The 17,000-nt window shown below is 36.0% G+C and overlaps 1 protein-coding gene across 1 annotated transcript; it reads right to left on the minus strand.

Annotated features, from left to right (window-relative positions):
* Positions 1-1,324: 1,324 nt before the first annotated feature.
* Lrrc4c (leucine rich repeat containing 4C) lies at positions 1,325-3,467 on the minus strand. The gene has a single exon (XM_051184114.1). It carries the CDS (start codon positions 3,409-3,411, stop codon positions 1,489-1,491), a length of 1,923 nt encoding a protein of 640 aa, XP_051040071.1. The 5' UTR covers positions 3,412-3,467; the 3' UTR covers positions 1,325-1,488.
* Between the last annotated feature and the right edge of the window lie 13,533 nt (positions 3,468-17,000).

Here is a 17,000-nt window from a genome sequence, read left to right on the forward strand (position 1 = left end):
GTCTTAGTAAATTACCATTGCTTCAGCCTTTGTATGAACCCATGTTTCCAGGATACCCAAGATTCCCTTTTCATATCTCCTAGTTCCTGGGAATCTGCATTCTAAAGGAAAAAGTTATCTCTACCATAAAAATATGAGAAACCATGAATCCAAGAAGTCTCTGTAATAATAATAATTAGATATTTTGAGATTTTTGTGATCCCAGGACACTGTCTTCAACTGAAAAACCAAAATTTCATGCTAGTGCATAATAATATACTGAAAATAATCCTTGGAAATGATACAAGGGCAGGAACTAGGTCTTGTGTACTCACATTTCCCAAGTGACCATTTAGTCCATTTTAGTTCTTGATAATTTTCATTGAGTTGAAATAAATTTTCTAATACTTAGAACCTGAAATTATTTTTTCAACAGTGGGATATTTAGTATGCTTAATACTTGTAATATTTCATCTGGTCTATTGGACTTTCATTAGAAAAGAAGCAAATATATCATAGTAGCATTTTCTTCCTACTTGAAATAAATTTTGTTCATAAATTTATATCTTTTCATCTGAAATTTTACAAGGGACCATCCTTTTCAGAAGGAAAGAACCACATAGCATCATAGCTCCCTTGAATACTGATAGGCAACTTAAGACAATTAAAGCAGCAGAGACATGTAGAAAATGATGCTTCAACTAGAGAGTACTATAGTATTAACTGTCTTAGAAAATAAGAAGTCTCATTACCTTCAAGTTTCTCATATTTGAGCCAGACTACAAATGAGCTATGTCCAGGTACAGAAAAACCAACAATATTTTATTTATAATCTTATTTTAAGTTTTTGAACTACAAATTCTGGTTCTAGAGGTTTTTTTCTTCTTTTCTTTTTTTTTTTTTTTTTAAGTCATGGGTTTTGTAGATGTTCATATGTAAATTAATCTGTTGTTGCTTACTTTTTTTTTTTCTTTCTCCACAGAATGTCCTCCTCATAAATACAGAACAGGTCATTACATGAAAAATATAAGATCTTGCAATTTTCCTCATTCTTTCTTAAAAATCTATTTCTAATATTGCATTCCCCAATGGACTACTGCAGAAGGGCATGAAGAAAAACAGAAAATAATGAAAAATTAGAGAGAGAAAGAGACAAAATAGACTGGATCTCACCACTAGAATTCACCATAAAAATCTCAAAGTGTAACAGAATTCTTACAAAATTTCCTAGACCAGTTCTTTAGGGAATTGAGATCTATGAAAAATATGGCAATCAGGGACGGGAGGGAGGAGTTGTGGGAAAATAGTAAGTGCAGCAAAAACAGGTTCTGAGGAATACACATAATTTTGTCTGCTTTAGATCACAATAGAATTTTTAATAAATAAATTTCTTTTCTTTTTTGTTTTTTTGTAAAGACACTTTTTTGAAACAGTAGATTTAGCCCAGTCATTTGTGTCATGTTTTAATAAAATGTCTTTTTCTGATTGTTTTCTGTAACTGTAAATGTTTTATATTTGAGTCTCTTGTACATTGTCTTTAGAGTTCATTCGGATCAATAACGGTTCATGCACTGAACTGTGTATTGAATTTATTGTGTTTACTGTTGTTGTGTGGTTGAAGGGAGATTTGTAAGAGTTATAATGGTTTAGGTGCTCATGCTCAATGGCAGGCATGGGCAGGTGGCTTTCCATGGGGGTGTCCCCAGTGAGCTCATCATCCACGTTAATGATTTCAACAGTCCTTGTTGGAGCATGGTGGTTTTGCCGATGGTGCTGTTTCCTCATCTTGTAGAAAATGACCAGCATCACAGCAGCCATTAGTGTGATGGCCACAAAACACCCAATAATGATTTTGGTTGTTTTCATGACCTCATCAATTCCTGGGATTCCACTGTTAATGTCAGTTACTGGGATGGTGAATGTTTTCTCTGTCGACCTTGTGCTCTGTGGCATAAGAGATGTGGTCACATTGGTGGTCTCCCAGTCGATCACTGGGGTTGGGCCCACATTGTTATCTGTGGTTCGTGCCTCATCCTGAGAAGGTTCCATAGTCTCTACTGTTACAGTTGAAAAGTAGGAGAAAGGAGTAGTGGTTGCCGCAGTAACATTCAAGGTGGCAGAAGCAGTCGTGTTGCCAACAGAATTACTCACCATACATGTATACATGCCTGTGTCTTGCACAGTGACATTTGTGAAATTTAACGTGCCATCGCTGAGCACAGCTATCCGCACTTTGTATGCCCCGTGGGTCATGACTGTTCCATTTGGAGTAATCCAAGACACAGAAGTCAGGGATGTAGATGCCCGACATTTCAGCTCAGCTGCCATGCCTTCAGTGACATTGAGGTCTGCAGGGGGCTCCACAATCACTGGAGCATAGCATGTGAAGTAATTCTGGTCCAGCTCTCCGATGTACCTCCCTTTCAGATTGGGGGGAGTGTTACACCTGGCACAACAAGCTGTGTTTGAGGGGGCCATGTCTCTTATCCACCAACTGAGCCACAGGATATCACAGTTACAATTCCATGGGTTGTGGTGAAGGTGTATCCTCTCTAGATGATGCAAGGGTGTGAAGAGATCATGAGGCAATAATGTTAGATTGTTGTGTGCCAGGTTGATCTCCACTAGTGACTGGAGGTTATCAAAGGCATTGCGTTCAATCACTTGAATCTGAGACTGTATCATCCACAGTTTCTGAAGGTGCATCAACCCCTGAAAAGAGCCAGGCCTGATTGCAGATAAATGGTTCCCAGAAAGATCCAGCTCGTCCAGTTTGATGAGTGGCGTGAGGTTAGGGATTTCGCGGAGGTTGCACATGGCAAGGTTCAAATACCTCAAGTTAGACAGACCTTCAAAGGCACCTTCTGAGATGTATGAAAGCCTTTTCAATTCCCCCAAGTCTAGGCGACGCAAAGACGGGATTCTGTTAAAAGCATAGGAAGGGATGCTTTCAATGGGGTTGTTGCGCAACCAGAGCTCCTTCAGTTTAGACAAGTACACAAAGGCTCCATTTGGGATGGTGGTAAGACGATTGTCAAAGAGTTCCAGAGTGTTGAGGTTCGCCAGACCATTGAACGCCCCAATTTCGATGGTTCGAATGTGATTCCTGCTCAACTGGAGGATTTCCAAGTGCCTTAAGTGCTTGAAGCTGTTCACTTTGATGATCTGGATTTGGTTCTCATGAAGGTTCAGCAGCCTTGTGTTGGTGGAGATGCCATCAGGGACCTCACGAAGGTTTTTTCGAACACAAATCACCTTGCTGAACTGATTGCTGCAGGAGCACACCGAAGGGCAGGTTTGAGCTCGAACCAGACCAGCCACCACAAGGAGTTGAAGAGCCAACAGCACCACAAGCAGGGGGTCAAATAGGGCCCTGTTAAACCTAGGACCTATCATTATCTGCTGTGGATGTAAGGTCATCTTGTTCAACATTCATAATTTATCTGGTGTTGGTCCTTCTGGAGTTCAAACAGTCTGAAAAACAATGGAAACAAAAAAAGTATTACTTTTTCACATATCTTCCCAGAGAACTACTACTGAAATATGTATGAGTTAAGTCCATTAGTGGTAAAATTAATATTAAGCTTAATTATTTGCATTCCTAATCTTTATATTTCCAATTCTAAGCAACATGTCTGACTGTGCAACAGCAAAAAGAGAAACAGTGATAATAACAATGTTTATAACACTCAATTTTCACAACATGGTCATGTTTTAAGTTCTTTATCTTTAAATTCTTTAATTAATTTAATAGTTTTGTGGTAAACAAATTTAATAGCTCTTGGTAGGCTACATTGCCAATATTCACAGAAAAATACTTATGAAGCCCACATTAGCATTATTCACCATTTGCATACAATAAGATATTTAATCATAGAGAAAGTGAACATTGAGACAAAGGGACCCAATATAGTGCTTAACAACTGCCAATTGGGTAGAAGCCAAATGAATGAAGGTGTATGTCATGGATTTCATCCTTTTCTTCAGTGCCATCTCAGGTGAGAAATATACAGAAAATAAGATTCAGGCGCTATACCCAGTCAACTTAAACTTCCCATGCAAAATTATTAAGAAGAAGCATGTTTATGAAATTCTTCCTCTAACATACCATGGGCTATAGAATTCATAAATAATGTTATACAGGAAAGACTAATTTCAGGTGTCTAGAAAAAGCGAAGTTGTGTGATGCCTTGTTAAAAATTATTAAGAATTTTTTTAATTTTCGTTTCTTTTATTTTATATAACCAAGTCCATTTAAATGAAAACAAACATTTATAGACAATATTTGTGAATTTGGGCATTGTTCTTTCCAAACTACTTCCTGCTGATAAGGGGCGCTGTCATGGGGGATTCGAAGAAGATTCAGAAATCCTGGCTGTAGTCTGATAGGCTGCTTTGTCCAGCTGTTTTGAATGTAGGATCAGCTGGTACTCTGTTTCAGGTGGTCTGGCTTGATCAAACCACATTAGTCTGGAAGGAATCACATCTTTTCATTTTCATAATTGGTGACAGGTAGTCCTTAATCAAAAATAGAAATGCAGGTTCTCCGGTTTACAAGTGTACATGGTGCATGCCCATAGCAATCCCTATTATATTTTCAAATGTTTAACACATTCATATGGTCAAAGTGCACAATCAGAACTCAGAGTTTATCAGATCGGTCCCAAAGCAGAAACATCTTATAACATACTAGTGAAGAACAAAGGTTCACACGAAATATGTTTCACAAATAATTTACTTAAAATATCTTTCCCTGGAAGGAGCCTCAGCTATCAGCAATGAGAACTTAATCTGTGCATTCTATGAGGATGGACTAACTAGGAAATGTATATATGAACATGAGTTTCCATAGAGATTCATATATGTATCTCAGTATAATGTAGTTTGTTGATGCCTGCAGTGAAATGGTCCACTGCTAAGTCACTTTCATAAATACCAAGTTTAATTTACAGTAAAATAAAGATAAAAATAAAAATAAAAAACCAAATGGGTGTAACAAGATTATTACTTGTGTCTTTATTTTTATGGATTTTTGTACATTTAGAGAAATAAAATAATTTTGTATGTTTCCTTTTTTGCATTATGTTAATCCAAGCTGTAACTTCTAAGAGTATTTGCAATAAGATTGATAACTAACTTATATGACATCCTAGAACCTCCATGTAGTAGCTGATGGGAACAGAAGCAGACATCCACAACTAAACACTGAGCTGAACTCCTGGAATCCAGTTGCAGAGAGGGAAGAGTGATTAAGAAAAGGGGTCAAGACCAGGCTACAGAAACCTACAGAGACAGTTGACTTGAACAAGGGGGAGTTAATGGACCCCAGACTGATAGCTGGGAAACTGACATTGAACCAATTCAGAACCCTTGAAAATAGGTCTCAGTTAAAAGGCCTTGGAAGTCTACAGGTCCTCTGACAGTGGAACCAGGATGTATCTCTGCTGCAAGAAAAGACTTTGGGAGCTCATTCCCCATGGAGGGATACTCCCTTAGCCTAGAGGCAGGAGGGAGGACCTAGACCCTACTCCAAATGACTTGACAGAGTTTGATTATCACTCCTGAAAGGCATTACCATCCCTGTGGAGTTGGTGGGAAATGGGATGAGAGGGGCTCGACAGGCAAGAGAGGAAGGAAGGAAGAGGGAACTGGAATAGATATGTAAAAATAAGAAAAAATAATAAAAGAATAAAAAATTTTAAAAATTAAAAAAAAAGAAAGTCAAAGCAGAAAAACCATTTGGTTAATATATTGTCCCCATTTGAGCCTTGGAAATGAGGAAGGACCAAAGGGAAGTCCAGATTCCCAGCTGTCAGGTCCTTGCTCACCATAGGAGGATGGGAAGAAAGGCTGACTTCACCACTGTCTTTGGCAGTGAGATGACACTGTGTAAATTAGCATATGCTGCAAGCCAAGTTATCATAGGACACACAAGGCAGAAAAAAAGGCCTTTCCAACTACAAATGTGCTCCTAACAACCACAACTGTCATTAGCCCATTAAGCACTCATGCTGAAAGGGGACCTCCTCTCAACAATTGTCATGGCAAAAAGTCTAGACTACTTTCATTTTAAGTAGTGGTTTTGTCTACCCTCCCTTTCATGACAGATAAACTTAACATAATGTACTGAGTTCATGTTTCATTTCCTAGAATACTCAAGTATACTGCTTTAGTTTCTTCCTTGGGACAGCTGAAGTTAAGTTGAATTTTTATACCACCTGAGACAAGATACTTGTTCTGAGTTTGTTTGTTTTTTTGTTTCCTGTTGTTTTAACTTTGTAGACCCAGGAAGGAGAGGAGTCACATCTGACAGCCTCCTGTGTGCACATTGCTGACATTGACTTTCATAGTTGAGCACTAAATACAATGCTGTCTAGACTATATGTTACATCTTACTAGGGATCATTGTATATATCTGGTGATATATTCAAGTATAGTAATTGTGCCTTTTTCTGTTCTGTCTTGATAGTTTGATGCACAGGGACTTTGATAAAATTTAGCTCCTTAGAATCCAGCAGGCATGGTGTCCTGCCTCATCACAGCATCACAGTAATGAAGCCAAAGCCATGACCTAAAGGATAATTCAAAATAACATATCTAGACCTGAACTAGACCCTTTACATATGGGTAACAGTCATGCGACTTTATTGGTTACAGGGACTGGAGGTGGCATCAGGACCTATCTCAGGGGCATGACCTGTCATTATGGAGCCTACTCTCTATGGTGGAATACCTTGCCCAGCCTTGATACAGGAGGGAGGGACTTGGTCCTGCCTCAACTTGTTATGCCAAACTTTGTTGACTTCCCAAGGAAGGCCGTACTCCCTCTGAGGAGTGGATGGGGGTGGGAATTCTGGGAGGCAAAGGAAAGAGGAGAATGGGAGGGATGGGGTACTGGGGGTGGCATGGAAAATAAAAGATAATTTTTTAAAATAAAAAACAATCTATCACCATTAGATGTTTTCTTGGGTATATCACAAACTAATGAAACACTGACTAAGGTATGGTGGTAGGACCCTTATGAACACTTAAACCACCACACTTTTGCCTTGCTCACTTCAAGAGCTGGTAACAAGCATCAGAAGATAACCCTTGACACATAATCTTCACAAAAGACTAAAATTATCTACTTTTAAACCATGCCCATATTTTTGACTCATGCTTTCTGTCTCATGACAGACTCCAGTTGTCCCTAGAAATATTCCTTCTTCTCCTTTAGAAACCATAAGTAAAAATTCCCTTTTTATTTGCATACATCTCTTGACCTGTTGCCCTCTACAAGAACAAGCAAAAAACCTTTCCATTCAAACAGGGTCTGACTTCTTAGTGAAGCTGGAGAATAGATAAGATGGTTCTCATTGCCTCATCTATATGAAGACAAGTGCTTACTGATGTTACATAAAGATGATAATCTCTCCATGGGAAATGTTCAACACAGACTCATATATTTGGCTTATATATATTGTCACTGTTTGGAGAGGTTATGGGACCCTGGGAAGTGGGTGTCTGCTGCAGAAAATAGACCATGCCTCAGACACAGAAATTTAGAAAGTGTCCTTAGGTTCTTGCAAACATAGACAAGATCTTTTCTAATGTTGTTTATAGAAGGGTATCCTCCATATTGAGGGAGATAAAACAAGTTTTGCTCCCCAAACAGCTTCTGTAGAGGAATTTGTCATAAAAACAAACCATGAAGCACTCTCAGTCAAGCTATCTTTATCTCTTTTTATAAATTTAAACAAAGCCTTCAAGTACCTTCCTCCTCATGAACAATCCAGTTGGTGGACTTGTGGTATAAAGGCCATGGGAATGAGTAACCACTTTCTAATTAAGTATAAGTCTGTCCCACAACATACATATCACAACAATGCACAAGAATATATGGCTAGACAGATCATATACCATAGATAGAAAACCTACCCCTTTTATTCTGCTAAATTGACATAATATTGAACCAACTACTACAGACTTAACACTGGCCATAGAATAAGGCATCTCTCACCTCTCATCAGAGAAGCTGTGTTTGCAGTAGATGATCAACACAGAGATCCAGAAGTGGACAAGATAAAGAAAATAAGATACTGGAGAATTCCCAGCCTAAATGGAACATCTGCACTGAATCTCCCTTGCAAGGGGTCAGGGGTCATTGTTGAACATAAGGAGTAAAGAATGTAAGAGCTATAGGTAGTGCATGAGTAAATAGAAACAGTGTCTTCTCACCATCAAAAAGTAGCTACACACGTGAATATAAGTTGATTGTGACAGAATGTACAAGAACTGTGCAAGCCAAAGTTAGACAAAATCAAATCCTGAAGAAAGAAATTGAGCATGAAGTCCCCCACCTGCTGGAGAGGAAGAGTGAGTTTTCTCTGAGTTTAGACCCTGGTAATTCTACTGCATACCAATGGAAGGTCACACATCCATAACACAATTGCTTGATAGGAGAGGACACAAAATTAGGTGAAGAAGAAAGGAGGATTTGGGTCTGGGAAGAGTTGGGGAAAGGAGAGTAAATATGATGAAAGAGGTATATGAAATTCTTGAAGAACTGATTTAAATAAATATTGTAAATCCTGTTCATTTATATTCTCAGTAGGAAGCATTGTAACTTGCAGCAATCTTGACTATGGACAGTTTTATAAGTTAATTCCTTTTCCACAATGTACACTTCTTTAAGGTTATTGAGCAAAAATGGTTTTATTGCAAAGTCATTTATTTATAAACTAATTAATATTTTTATAAGGTTGGCGTATCAAGGCATTTCCCCCCTCTCCTTTCTTCCATCCTACATACCATGACACTCCCTACAAAATCCTAGGTGCTGGAGAAGTGTAGGTTAGTGTAAATGCTACAGATGTAAAGACAGTAAATCCTTATTCTGTCATTATCAAATTTTCTATACAGTAAGTCTCAATGGAGAAGAGATTTCATAGCCATATGTGAATCTCTGTGCCATTGAAACTGAGAAAGTTATTTCAACTTTTTATTTGTACTTTTTGTGAAAGGTAGCACTTCTGTTTACTCCAAAGTTATTTGGTAAGACTGTCATATAATACATGCTACTGCATGGTAAGTAATATAGAATATGCCTTCAACACATCTTAAAAATTAAGTGGTAAAGATGATCTGTTTATTCCTTAAATATACACTTTTTGTCTTCATGAAACTTCTTTTCAATTTAGATTTTTTTAAATATAAGAAAACATGTGACACTTGTCTAGCTTTTTTGTTTAACACAATGATTATCAGACCCATCTATTTTCCAAATTTTCAATATATGTTTAAATATCTCCTGATCAGTATTATCATAAAGATTAGCTGACAGGATCATGAATATATATTAAAACATGGGCATATGAATACTTTTATTAATTCTAGGTTATATAACACTCTTATTTCTCTTTTCCAAGGATGAACTGTAGTTTCTATTCATGGTTCTCTTCAAGGTCATTATATTATTACAATTAATAAAGTTTCTGATGAATCAATCATTAGTAATGATTTATGAATTATACTTGTTCAAAGCTAACTTGTAATCCAATGAAAAAAATATTGAATTAAATAAACTACTGTCAACAAAACATTTTCTACTTTAAAATCTGAGTTATTTTATTTTGCATCAAAAGCAAAACTTCAACATCGCTTTTAAAAAATCATTTTATCACTTCAAAGGGAAATCAATTTAAGCTATGCACTATTCATTACAATTCCATCTCACAGCACTTCCTTACAAATGGATTTCTGGGGGTTTTGAATTAAACTACACTACTTTTAGTTATGTCTTGAAGGATATCTTGACTTTGTTAATAAGCCTTTTTCCCTTCCTGTGCATTTCATGTTCTGATAACCTAGTGCAATTAGAAAAGTGGGATAAAAGGGAATGCATTGTTTCATAGTCTCTTAGTGAGGTTCACATAGGCTGAGGATAGACAGTGGAATGAATTTAAAAGGTGGAGGTAGATAAATGAATCCAGTTCCTCAAAAATACCAATTATCTACATATACCCTTGATGATTCTCAACAAACACAGAGCACCAAAACTCCTTACCCAAAAGGAATCTTGATCATGATAATCTCAAAAGTAACCCTTGCATCTCCCCAAGGCACACACAATATGCGTGCACGCGCATGCGCGCGCGCGCGCGCACACACACACACACACACACACACACACACACACACAAAACACATAGGGGAAGAGAGAAAAACTCTATACCAACAGGACATATCTGGTTTATTTTGTGTGTTTCAAATTATATTTTAATTGATTGAGAATTTCATATAATATTTTTTTGTCATATTAACTCCCACTTCCCTGCCTCCACCCCAACCGTTGATGGCTATTTTTGTCAATTTAACTACATCAAAAATTTACTAAACCACACATGTGAGGAATTTTTCATTCTTAATTCAGTCATGTGGATGGAGAAGACTCATTTCTAATCCAGATTTTGAGGTGGATTCATGTCTAATCTGGGCTACACCTTTCCTTATAGCCTATATAAAAGACATGGAAGAAGAAAGTTTTCTTTCTTTGCCTGCTTGCTCATTCTCCCTAGCAAGACCATTCCTTAACACTGGCTTTAGAGAAAACTTCTTCTGGATTCTTACCTATACTGAAGACTAGAATAAGATATCTAACCTTAAGGACAGAACAAACACTGGATTATTGGGTAATATGTGTGTGTGTGTGTGTGTGTGTGTGTGTATTCCTGTAGATAATCCTAATATACCCCCTAAAATTGTGACTTCTTTTTTTTTAACCCATTCTGTCCAAATTTTGCTTCCCAAATTCTCTGGAGTATGGGAACTTCATAGTTCATGGTCAAACAAATGGGAGTCACACCTTTAAAGAAAGCTAATTCTGTCTCATTACAGCAATCAATTGCTTAGAACTCCTCAGATAAGATTAAGACTTCCTGTTCATCTCTCTCATCCATGATAGAATTTTGTCTGACTGAGCATATGCAGGCCTTCTCCATGCTCTTAAAATTACCGTGAGCTCATCTGTGTAACTGGATTGCTGTGACAGGGAAACCCTATTTCATGGTATACATGATTAGAAAGAGTGGAAACCCTATTTCCAACACTTGTTACACTAACAGTATTTCTGGCCCTCTTTCATGATGATGTCTAAACCTTGGAAAGGTAGGTGAGATGTTGATGTCTTATTTAGAGCTAAACACTCCATAATCTCATATTCTCTAGACATTTAATTGGTGTAGATTGCTAATCGCTATATATTAAGAGAAGTTCCTCTCATCCTGTACAAAACTAAATTCCAGGTGGATCAAGGACCTAAAATAAACTATTTGATTTCAGAATGATAGAGGAAAGAACAGGAATTATGATTGAATTCATAGACATGTAAAAAGATTTTCTATATAAGATCTTGGTAGTACATCGATTAAAACCAATAATTGCAAAGTGGGATGTGATGGCTATATATATTGTCAAATTTACAACATGATATTAACTAAATTAACTAAAATCCAAGTTAAGTGGCAAGGTATATCCATGTGAAATTTTTTTTAATTAAATCATTTGAGGTGGGAAACCCACCTTTACTCTGGGTAATACATTGTGCTGGCAGCCTATATAAAAGAATTGAACGAAAAAAGCATTTGAGTTTTGCCTGCTTGTCCTCACTTTCACTGGCAAACCCATTCCTTAACTGGCATTTGAACTTACTTCTTCAAGATTCTGCTGATATATACTGAAGATCAGCTGTGATATCCAACCGATGGACTAAACAATTGCTGGTTTATTGGACTTTCTGTGGATAGACAGCCATTGTTGGACTAGCTGGGCCACAACCTTTAAGAGACTCTAATAACTCCTTTTTTGGTATATAGACATTAATTGTTTAAGTTCTGCTCCAATAAAGAACCGTACATACTATGTGGGGCCATGAAAAACTAAAATTCTTCTATAGAGCAAAGGACAGCATCATTTGAATGAAGAGGAAGGCTACACTATGGGAAAAATATTCACCAGTTATACTTCTAAAAGAATGGTGGTATCAAGAATGTATAAAGTATGAAAAAAAAAAAAACTGACCACAAGAATAAAAGCCCATTAGAAACTGGGGCAAGGAACTAAACAGAGAGTTCTCCAAAAAATAAAATGAAAATTACTAATAAATGTATATTTAAAACAAACTTATTTAGCCATCAAGGGAATGAAAATCAAAACTGCTTTGAGATTTTACCTTACCCATTCAGAATGTATAAGGTATTTTTTTTAAAGTTAGCATATACTGGCATGAATCTGGAGAAAAGAGAATGTTTATTCAGTGATTGCAGGAGTGTAAATTGGTGTAACCACTCTGGAAATGAGTGTGTAGGTTCACCAAAAGATAGAATAGATCTTCCACATGACAAAGCTATACCCAAAGGTACAGCTTGAACATATACCCAAAGAAATCTATATTTTCTTATTGAGATACTTGTTTATTCATTCATGTTTATTGCTGCAGTGACTACAATAACTATGAAGTGGAAACAATTTGGAAGCCCATCAACTTATGAATGGGTGCTGGAAAATGTTACATTCAAATATGCAGTATTATTGAGTTGTTAAAAATAAAATTATGAAATTCACTGTAATGAGTATATTTGGAAAAATTATGTGAGGTAACCCAGACTCAGAAAGTAAAATTCTGATATTTCTTTCATCTTTGGATGCTAGCTGTGGATCTTTAGGTATATACATTTCATTTTGAACACTCATCTATATCAATAAACTATTAAGAGGTCACAGATAGAGTACATCAAGAGAGGGGAGATAGAATTATAGGATATAATGATAAAGAAGAATAAAAGAGTGGGGATGGGAGGATAGGGTAGAGTATAACAATGGGTAAGTAGAACTATAGTTTCTTGAAAAGGTCATATGGAAACTTCTGGTGTAGTAACTTCCTCAGATATATACTTCCACACTTTAAAGTATTTTTAAAGTAAACTTTTAAATTATTTTAAATTAGATTGACTTGCTATTTAACAGAGCAGAATGCCCTTATCAGACAGCAGAGATTGACAAATCTAAACTCTAGAACCAGGAATGGGTTATTTACTTTGGATTTGTTTGCCAATGGGGTCCCATTGATCATCAAACATTAAATTCTCTGTCATTTCTTTTGTTTCTGTCCTGAAAATTTATGATAACCCTGTACTCCTTAAGATATCTTACAATTAAGTCATAAACATGGGGGAATTAAACAGGTCTTGAATTAGAAACTTCATTCTTACTTGATAGCTCTCAGTGTTGCCAGGTGTTATTCAAAGGAAAAAAAAAAGTAATCATCAGTCTCAACAAGCTATGAACCCTATGAGCCACAGGAACAACTACCCTAGAAAGGTATACTCAGTGGTGGAATAGTGTTATGGGAATAACCAACCTCCACAAGAAAGAACTAATATACAATACTGTTATAAAGGCTTGAAAGCTGTTGCTAGATAGTTCACAGGCTAGGCAGAATCTACTTGTATTATTAGACAAAATGGACAATCTAATGCCCAACAGCTTATTATTTATCAGTATACCTAGCTAGGAGTGTATCTCTCAATGCTCATTCACTGTCTTCTTAGCAGCTTGTTCCACTTCTGGAACTATCCTATCAGAACAAATGTATTCATTGTGTCTCATAAGAGATTCCAGTAATTCTTTTTTGTTTGTTTGTTTTGGGTTTTTGTTGTTTTGTTGTTGTTGTTGTCATTTATTGGTTAGTTGAGACCATCTCTTTTAGCCCAGGCTGATTTAAAATTCTCTAATCCTTACCTTTCTAAATTTTACCTCTCTTAATCTCTAATTCTTAACTACCTTGGTACCTACAAGTTCTGATCCTCCTGCCTTTGCCTCTATAGTCCTGACATTGCAAGTGAGCACAAAATGCCAGGTTTATGAGACACTGACAGAACTCAAGACTTCTTGAATGCTAGGGAAATACTCTATAGAGTATTATCCTAGCCCAGATGCATTAACTTTTTCCTAAAATGCTTCCAAAGAGGTCTGTACTCTGAGATTAATATACTTTGTCACAACACCTTGTTATGCTCCTCCTCTTTTATTGCTTTGTGTTAGTGCCAATTATGGTCCCACTAAAAAATCATCCTCAAGTTTATTTTCCAATTTTAACAAAACATGAAAATATGAACACATCTTTATCACTATACTCACTGACATTGTCCAATGGTTTTGAGGTGCTTTTCACTTTCATCATAGTAAGGAGTGAACTCAGATGTTTTAGTAGTTTGAGCAGAGCTATTTTAAGAGTACTATTGCCATATAAATTGCATGCATTTTTTTAACATTGTAATTGAACATCAACTAAATAAAAGCCATTATACCTACATGTTTTCTACACAGAACTCTAATGCTTTACTCTTTTTTAAGGGTAATTGAATTGTATAGAATCCCCACAATGAATAATCCTGTGTTTAGAGGTGATTGGATTAATGTTTAAGCTTGGGCTATGCAAACTTTTCTGAAAATGGCCACACAGGAAATATTTTAGCCACTGAAATCTGCCACTGTAGCACTCATGGACTGCATGTTAACCAGTGTGTATAATTGTGTTCCAGTCTAACTATTTATGGGAAGAGATTTTTAATGTAATTGTCAAAACTTTCAAAATAGTGTTCCTCATGCCTCAACACAACAGTTAATAATTCCAAAATATTTCTAACTTGCAGTGCCCACAGGAAAGAAATGGCAGGCCAACATATAGACAGTAAACTGTTAGCTCCTTAACTAAGTAAACATTGGCATAATGACTTCTGTTCTTAAAGACTAATTAATTCTGGATATGGGTCCATATTTAGCTGGGGGATTCAGGATATTGTCAGTTTAGTAGATTATGAAATATTTCCTCTCATAAATAACCAAAATGGGGGAATGGGGCGGGATATCTAATTCTATATTCTTTTATGGAATATTCTGAGAAGATAAGACACCTGGATCAGCAGCCACCCTATTCATAAGGGAAGCCAGCCTGAAGTTTGAAGCTGATATACCAAAAATGAAAAGACGTAAAAATTGCCAAGAATTTACTTCTTGATGTTGTAATAAACTGCTGAATTAATTAACATAGCAAATATTTGATGTGAGATGTTTTTCTTTATGCTATGAATATGTTAATAAAGAAGCTGATTTGGCCAAGAGCCACGCAAAATAAAACCAAGTGAGAAATCCAAGCAGAGATATGGAGAGAAGGTGGAGTCAGTGCAGGTGCCAGAAACCCACAGGGAAGCAGCATGTGAGTTAACAAGTCAGCCCCCTCATAGTACAATATAGACTAATAGAAATGTGTTAATTTGATTGTAAGAGCTAGTTAATATTAAGCCTAAGCTAATAGGCCAGTTTGTAATTAACATTAAGCCTTTATATGGTTATTCAGGAACTGGCTGGCTAGAGAAAAATATCAGGTTACAACAATTCTTCCTGAGGACATTATTTTAATATTATCAAATCAGGGATACTTGACTATGGAGCATTTTTTGGTTTGTTTGTTTGTTTTTTGAGTTAAGTGTTCCCTGCTTCATGTTAAGTGTAACTAAATCTATTAATCTATTCTGATATATCTTTTTCCTCTCTCTCTCTCTCTCTCTCTCTCTCTCTCTCTCTCTCTCTCTCTCTCTCTCTCCACTTCCACTCCTCTCTGAAACTCATACCTAAGTATAATACCAAAGAAAAGACTAAAGAAGTTGAAAATATCAAATTTCTGAGAATATTATAATCTTGAATCTTCCTCAGAAAAGTAACCTGTTACCCTGAATCGGTTGTAAAAAAAAATTACTTAAGTTTATTTCCACCATAACAAGATGAGTTTCTCCTGAAAAGTCATTTCTCAATCTCTCTTTGTATTGAAAACATGTTAGAAGAGAAAAATGTACAAATTAAATCACACTCTTACCAAAAGGAGCTCACAGTTTCAAAACAAACTTGTTTTATCTGTATTTCCTAGTATCATTCTCCTTTTCTACTAATGTTAAATCCAGCTTTGTAAGGGTGTTGAGCTTCCCCTCTACTGTGTGCAGAGGTACACAGACCTATAGAATTTCAAGAATCTTATTATATAAAAATATGCCCCAGGTTGACCCTATATGTAAATGTAATGCAAACACTATGTTGTTTAAATGGCTACAACCCAGGCACTTGACCTGTTAACAGATAGCTTCTTGGTTAAGCACAGTGTCTTTGCAAATGTTTCTAAAATGATCTTTAGATTTTAGAAAGCATGTTTTGTGAAAAAATATCTATCCCCTACTTTCGAATATATGTCTAATTATTAGAAGTGACATTAGAATATGGTTAAATGAAGTATAAAGAAAATACTGTGTTTTAAAAAAGAAGAAAATCCATATGATAGCATCCAGCACAGTGCTATGATCTATGGCATAAAATGATGATTACTAAAAAAAAAAAAAAAAAAAAAAAAAAACAAAAAACAAAAAAAAAACCTAGAATCTCTAAATCAGCCAGGCCTTCTGAGATTTTGCATTTTGTTACAGCTACAATGTAAATTATCAATTCACATATAGAGCATAAAATTGGGCACATATGAATCTGTGTATTATTGAAATTTGATGTAGGAAATATTTAAGTAGGTGTAGGTATGACAAATCATATAATTTTCAGAAAAAGGATTTAATTTTTAATTGAATCCTTAAGGAAATAGAGATTACTACTGAGTCAGTGTAGTGGTGGAGAAGGTAAAATGAGATTACTCATAATATGGAAAATAAAAAGTAAGAAAGCTTCCAGTGAAAGTGAAGGAGTCCAGTGTTGCAGGGTTAAATTTGAATGGGCAACTTTGTCCATTGAGGGTTATTGCACAGTTGACATAATTGTTCAGATTAGCTTCAATAAATATATTTAAGAAACACCTTGAGACTCTTAAGCGAGGAGGGAGATTATGAGAACTCGCTTTAGAAATCTCCTGCCTTTGTGGTGAAAAGAAATTGAAGAGAAAAGAATGATTGATGAAAAAAAGTAATCAATACACCACATGATACTTTAGA

This window comes from Phodopus roborovskii, unplaced genomic scaffold (genome assembly GCF_943737965.1).
Source record: "Phodopus roborovskii unplaced genomic scaffold, PHOROB, whole genome shotgun sequence".
NCBI lineage: Eukaryota > Metazoa > Chordata > Mammalia > Rodentia > Cricetidae > Phodopus > Phodopus roborovskii.